The sequence below is a fragment of the Helicoverpa armigera genome, chromosome 30 (assembly GCF_030705265.1).
Source record: "Helicoverpa armigera isolate CAAS_96S chromosome 30, ASM3070526v1, whole genome shotgun sequence".
Taxonomy (NCBI): Eukaryota; Metazoa; Arthropoda; class Insecta; order Lepidoptera; family Noctuidae; genus Helicoverpa; species Helicoverpa armigera.
In genome coordinates, this window is record NC_087149.1 from 5,143,503 (window position 1) to 5,150,294 (window position 6,792).

At 42.0% G+C, this 6,792-nt stretch overlaps 1 protein-coding gene across 1 annotated transcript; it reads left to right on the plus strand.

Moving 5' to 3' along the window:
- Positions 1–3,027: 3,027 nt before the first annotated feature.
- LOC110383576 (serine protease snake) lies at positions 3,028–6,792 on the plus strand. Its single transcript, XM_064042838.1, has 6 exons — positions 3,028–3,048; positions 3,710–3,822; positions 4,286–4,438; positions 5,186–5,312; positions 5,684–5,821; positions 6,505–6,792. Exons 1-6 carry the CDS (start codon positions 3,028–3,030, stop codon positions 6,685–6,687), a joined length of 735 nt encoding a protein of 244 aa, XP_063898908.1. The 3' UTR covers positions 6,688–6,792.

Genomic DNA, 6,792 nt, shown 5'->3' on the forward strand with positions numbered 1-6,792 from the left:
AAAACGAGTTTTATAAAGTTACAAGCAGGGGCTCAATTCTGTTAATTTTACTTAAGCGACATACGATTCACATCCGACTGAGATCCAATCACGACTCAATTACGATTGAAGCGTATGTGGCATTCCGCTATTTTTTCTTTAAAATAAACGCTTTTATAATTTTCTGTGATTCAATAATGAATCATATTGTCTGCAAATGATTTAAGATTGCAATATGATTGTAGAGCAAACTACCGTATAGACCAAAATCACCAAAATAACAGACCAATCGCAAACCAATCGAATGTCGTTGGAATACGATTGGTCTTATACTCCATTGTAGCAGAATGTCCGATATGGTTAAAACTGCTATTGCGATCATACCTATTGCGATTCGATTTCTATTCGATTTTGACATTATTAACTTAGCAGAATCGGGCTCCAGTTTTGTAACTTTATCTTTTACATATAATACAGTATGATGTCGTTGTTCACGTTGAACACATGACTTTAGAATTTATTATTAAAATAGGTATTAGTGTAAAATTGTAGCTATGATTTATAAAAGTGTAGTTTGTATATTGGTTTGTGTTTCACTGGTGTGTACGTTCGATAAAATGGAAGGTTAGTCAAAGTTTTGAATAATAATTCAATAAATTTAATAATGGCATTTTCCAACTATGTTAGTATCGGCTTCCAGTCTAGTGAGGATGCAGCTAAGTACCTACTAGTGTTTTATAAGGAGCGACTGCGTTTCTGACCAGGTTGCCTTGGTAACCACTGGGTAAAACTAGATTAGTAAATAGATTAGTCTCGGTATCAAACTGCGATTAATGCTTTAACAGTTATGTAGTACAACTTACACTCACTATGTAGTAACATATGTAATTATTTAACTGCCTCGTTGATCTAGCTGTCGCAAGCGTGGCTGCTGAGCACGACGAGGCGTCGGGTTCGATTCCCGGGTCGGGCCGAAATCGCTTTGAGGAACCCAGAGCCTGGAAGTCAGTGATTGACACACACGAGCGTCGGAGAGTACGATTATGTTGCTCTGCTTGTGATCTATCTCCGGTGGTGTCGGATTGTCGCCCCATCGCGCCATGAGAGTGAAGGAATAGTGAGTGCACCGCAGTCCAAGCAAATGTGCGTGCACTGTAATATGTCCTGCGCAGCTGACTGATCTCTTTATATGAGTTCTACATCATCATCTGCGTTTCATCAAAATCCATGCAGTAGTTTTTGCGTGAAAGAAAACCGACATATATCCATCCATACATATAAAAACTTACTCGTGTATAATATTAGTAGAATACCTTTCACAAAGCATTTTTCATTACGAAAATTCGTTTACAATTTCAGGGGAGCCGTGTTTCACTGAGAAGGGAGTTGGCAAATGTGTTAGCATCTACAAGTGCCTATCTACAGTGATAGACATAAAAAATAAACAATATCCAAAGGTAAAAGTAACCAAAATACGCATTTATTGCAACCAGAGCCGGTCATAAGGGGGCTTGTGGCTAAGTGACAGCCGCACGGGTCGGTCAATTATAGGGTGCATCTACACGATGCAAGTAGCTTGCGCATGTTGAGGCACATGTGTAGGTTACATGCATTTTAAAAACGTGCGGGTCCAGCGACTCGCGCATCGCGCATGTATCAAAGCATCAACAGGTATCTGTGGAGATCTAAGGGGGAGGCCTATGTTCAGCAGTGGACGTCCTATGCCTGAGACGATGATGATGATGATGATGATGATGTGCTCTTATCACTTGCGCATGCTAACTTGCTCCAGCTACATGCGCCGTGTAGACGCACCCTAAGGTTAAGCAACCCTTGGCACCGTCTGTTCGTGGACGAGTGACAAACTCGGGTTTTGGGAGGCACGTTAAATTGGTGGGTCCTTTTTTATGGGAAATCATCAAATACCCCTCCCGCTGTGGGTGCAGCGTGAGGGAGTGTCAGACTCTTACTGACTAACGTACGTACCATGTTCCTCCTGAAGCCCCCTATATGTATATCCAACTTGATTTATTTTGCAGATATGTTCATTCAAAGGAAAGGAACCAGTTGTCTGCTGTTTGGATTGTAAACTAGTCAATGATACCAGGTAGGTAACTATTAAAATAGCTTATATATGATAACTTACTGTCATAATCTTCGTCATCAGCCTTTGTATCGTCCCACTGCTGGGCTGCGGCCTCCTCTCACACGGAGAAGGATTGAGCGTTAATCACCACGCTTGCTCAATGCGGGTTGGGGATTTCTTTCTTTCTTCTTCACTTTTATAGTCGAGATTTTCTCGAGATGTTTTCCTTTACTGTCTGGACACCATTATTAAATAAAGCTTTCAATTATATTTGCTTTATTCATGACTTATGTTGTACTAACTTTTCATGTTTCATATTCTAGAAATGCCATAGTTGATAATCAAGGAGGAATTTTCTTCAAAACTGGTCAAAAGGCGAGAGATAGTAAGTTGATAATCTTTTCGTAATCAATATCATGGAAATATCTTCATTCAATATATACTCAATACTCATTACTCTATTGCGTCCCATAATGTATACCTGCTGGTCAGTTAAAACAAAAAAAAAACAATTATAGACCCTGTCGGGCACAGCAAGTTAGTTTTTAAAGGTGTGGATGAATCAATTCTTCAAAAACGCTGAATACTGCAGACTAAACTGTAGGACGTTAGTTGCCAACCATGACCAACTTGTACTTGACTAATAGTAAAATACAAGGTTGCAGTGTGTAAGTCTCTAACTTAAAGACACAGACAGTCTTAGGGGTACGTCGGAGCACCTAAAAATTGTCACCGTCTCGCTGCCGTTAACTGTGCCACGAAATGCCATTCCACTAACCATCTCTTAGCAGGTCCTCAAAATCCAAAAAAAACTGAAATTTTCAGAATGTTTAGAGTACCTGACAAAATTACCGTATTCATGTGAAACTAGAGGCCTGGAGCGGTTCTGGGACAGTCAAGGAAACTGCTACTTCTTCGAGACAAGGTCCCACACTGTGGCCATTGCGGGGAACAACGTCGAGATGTATCGGTATCCTCATATGGTAAGCTTTATTTACCTCGCCTAAATCCCTACTAATATTATAAATGCGAAAGTCAGTCTCAGTCTGTCTGTCTGTTACACTACTGCTTTCACGTCTAAACCACTGAACTGATTTTAATAAAATTTGGCATAGAGATAGGGTTGACCTTGAGAAAGAACATAGGATAGTTTTTATCCCGGTCTTTTGAAGAGGTCTCTTGGAAATGCGATATAACCGAACTTGACGTGGGTGAAGCCGCGGGCGTAAGCTAGTTGGTAAATAAAACATTGTTGAAAGATTCTTCTAACCTACAGACAGACATGTGTTGCTGGGGAGTTTGTTGCGCCACTTCTTCTTCCCAGCAAAAACACATAGGAAGTGGTGAAGGGTGGGCGTTTTGGGGGCTGTCTATTGTTTCTGACGTTCAAAAAGTGGTGTTGTGCAGCCAAGTTTGAATAAACAATTTTGCTTTTTAACACGCTTACTTAGCTTCACTTGTAACTATGTATGTGAGAAAATCTTGGAATCTTAATTTGACCCACTTCCCGGGGTTCTATTAGACATATCATATTATATTCTGATGACAATACATGACTAGCTAAGAAACGTCATTACAAATCCAATTAATCCAACCATTTTTGTGCGTCCTAAATATTTTTTTGACGGTATTAATGATTTCCAGGCATTGCTGGGGTTCGGTGAAGATGCAGGGTCAGCGCTGTGGCTATGCGGTGGTTCACTCATTAGTGAGACCTTCATACTGACTGCAGCGCACTGCATATCGTCAGACTATCTGTAAGTCTTTGTAGTCATGTATTTTAAACAATTTGAAAGGCTGGATTTTTAAACTGAACTGATTGTGAACTGATTGAGATACAATTTTAGAAAGCATAAGGCGGTTTTCAGTTTGACCCGCATGTATATTTTTTTATGATTATTACACAACCACGGTGTGATCGTGGTTGTGTGATAATAATTATTTGGTACTAATGGATTTCAGACTGAGGCACAGAATAACAATAGATAAACATAAACAAACATAACAAAAAGATAGAAATTTATATTTAAGAACTTTTATAACCTTTTTTAACCTATTACCTTCTGCCAGAGATTGCACCCGAGTCCCGTGGAAACGACTTCCCATATTCGGATAAGAGGAGCCTATAATTTTGCAAACTGAAATTAGCGCATTAAAGCAAATTAACACTTCAGCTTTATAATATGTATTAGTATTCCTAGATATATTTAACTTTTTCAGAGGTCCAATACGCTTCGCAGCCCTGGGCTTACTCAAGAGGTCAGACCCTCCGGAGCGGTGGCAAGTATTCAACATCAGCCGGGTCATACCACACCCAGACTTCGCGCCGCCATCAAAATATCATGATATAGCGTTGTTGGAGATTTCTAAACCGTGAGTAAAAGTTGAGCAGTGCAAGCAGTGACAGTAAATCAATTGAAAATAATCGCCTTTGGGATCTGGTCTTTATTATCCGCCTAGCTTATATACAAAAACAGATTAGCAAGTTAGCATACATCTATACTAATATTATAAAGAGGAAAACTTTGTTTGTTTGTAATGAATGGGCTCAAAAACTACTGGACCGTTTTTAAAAATTCTTTCACCATTCGAAAGCTACATTATCCACGAGCATAACATAGGCTACATTTTATCCCGGTACGGGCAGTAGTTACCACGGGACGCGGGTGAAACTGCGGGAAAACGGCTAGTAAGTTAATATGACAGGTAGACTATAGATGGCGCCTAACTCAAAAGTACTGTTTTGTATTGAACTGTCAACTTGCTAATCTACTTTTGTTAGGCGCAAAAACTCATTAAAAAAATGATATTTTTTTATCCACTGAATCGATGTGGTCTAAAATTTAATTCTGGGTGAAAAAAAACTCAATACTTTTGCGCCGTTTCTTCACACTGGGAAAAGTGACAGTCATCCTGATATCAGAATGTCTGAATGTCACCTTAGGATGCTGAATATCTTCAAAACCACGAGGGTAGCAATTGGTAGCAACTAATGGTAGCTGGTAGCAATTAGGTAGCAACTCTCTATATGTATTTCGAGAGGATAGGTGATTTGTGACGGCGGTACTGATGCAGACTAATGATGATGATGATGAGTGCTATGATATACAATTTCCTCAGAGTAACATTCAGTAAGGAAGTGTTCCCGGCGTGTCTGGACGTCGGCGGGCAGCCGCAGTCGCGTGCCTCCGCCACTGGGTGGGGCAAACTCGGCAGGAATAGACCTTTGGCTGACAATCTGCAGGAGGTGAGCAGGCTACAAGCTAGTTAGACCTCAGGAACGGCAGTGCCCCTAAAATACGTACCTAGTTCCATTGTGAGATTCCATTACATAGTTACATTCAGGCCGACATAACAAAAGCATATTAAAAACTTTCTCTCGAGCCTTTTCCCAACAATGTTGGGGTCGGCTTCCAGTCTAACCGAATTCAGCTGAGTCCGTATGTTTTACAAAGAACGACTGCCCTATCTGACCTCCTCAACCTAGTTATCCGGGCAAACTGACACCCCTTGGTTAGACTGGCGTCAGACTTACTGGCTTCTGACTGCCCGTAACGACTGCCAAGGATATTCAAGGACAGCCGGGACCTACAGTTTAACGTGCCATCGTAATTTCAGGTGAATCTATACGAGTTTTCAGCGGCGGAGTGCTCTCACAACTTCCCTCCGCATCGGCTGCTGAAGCGAGGGTACATGCACAACATACAGATGTGCTACGGAGGAGATACCACCACGGAAGCCAGGGACACTTGTGAGGTAAGGACATTTCAGACTTTTTAACTCGTTTCCAGGGTCAAATTTTTTAAGCCGACTGCAAAAGACTTTCTGGGATAAATCAGCTTCGCAGTACGTATAGTTCAATTTTGTACGTTGTCAATAAATGAAACCCAATAAAGCAGCACCTATAATTAAAAAAAACAAGAAGCAGTGTTATTGTCGAGTGTTATTTACAAAGAAAATAATAAGAAATAGTTTTATGTTAAAATCAAGTAAAATTAATAGAAAGTGCGGCAAAATCCTATTGCCCTTCATGTCTTGTCACAATGACATTCGAAGAAAGAATCTTTCAAGCAGAGGCGCCCGGCTGCATGGCGAAACGTCTATGGTCACTCGGTTTTGCTGCCCTCTATCTATGTAATGCCGCGAAAGGGCGCAAACGCCAAATGTGGAGCCATTTCGCGTATTCTTTAAAACGCATTCCGCGGGCTAAGTGTAGAGCTGGCTTAACAATTGACCGCTAACAATACATTAATGAAACTACTTGACGCGGCGGAAAAAACTAGCACCCCACCTTTTGAGCCGAGACCCAAGAAATTCTGATTTTTGAGCAGAGTGTTTTCAAAATCTCGCTTTTAATCGTGAACTTTTCCCGCACCCGGATAAAATGTAGCCTATTTTTGCCGGGTATAATGTAGTAATGTAGCTTATTTTATCCGCAGGGCGACAGCGGCGGGCCCCTGCAGGTGAGGTCGTGCATATCAGCGTGCCTGCGCACGATCATCGGCGTGACGTCGCACGGGCGCGGCTGCGGGCTCGCGGGCTCCGCCGGCGTGTACACGCGCGTCACGCGCTACGTGCCCTGGGTAGAGCACGTAGTGTGGCCTGGTTATACATCGGCGTGACGTCGCACGGGCGCGGCTGCGGGCTCGCGGGCTCCGCCGGCGTGTACACGCGCGTCACGCGCTACGTGCCCTGGGTAGAGCACGTAGTGTGGCCTGGTTATACAT

What these genes read in the sequence shown, in the direction of transcription:
- LOC110383576 (XM_064042838.1), top strand. Translation starts at nt 3,028, where the DNA reads ATGTATCGGTATCCTCATATG. An exon ending in TGTATCGGTATCCTCATATG is followed by an intron (nt 3,049 to 3,709) that starts GTAAGCTTTATT and finishes AATGATTTCCAG; the next exon opens with GCATTGCTGGGGTTCGGTGA. An exon ending in TTGTTGGAGATTTCTAAACC is followed by an intron (nt 4,439 to 5,185) that starts GTGAGTAAAAGT and finishes CAATTTCCTCAG; the next exon opens with AGTAACATTCAGTAAGGAAG.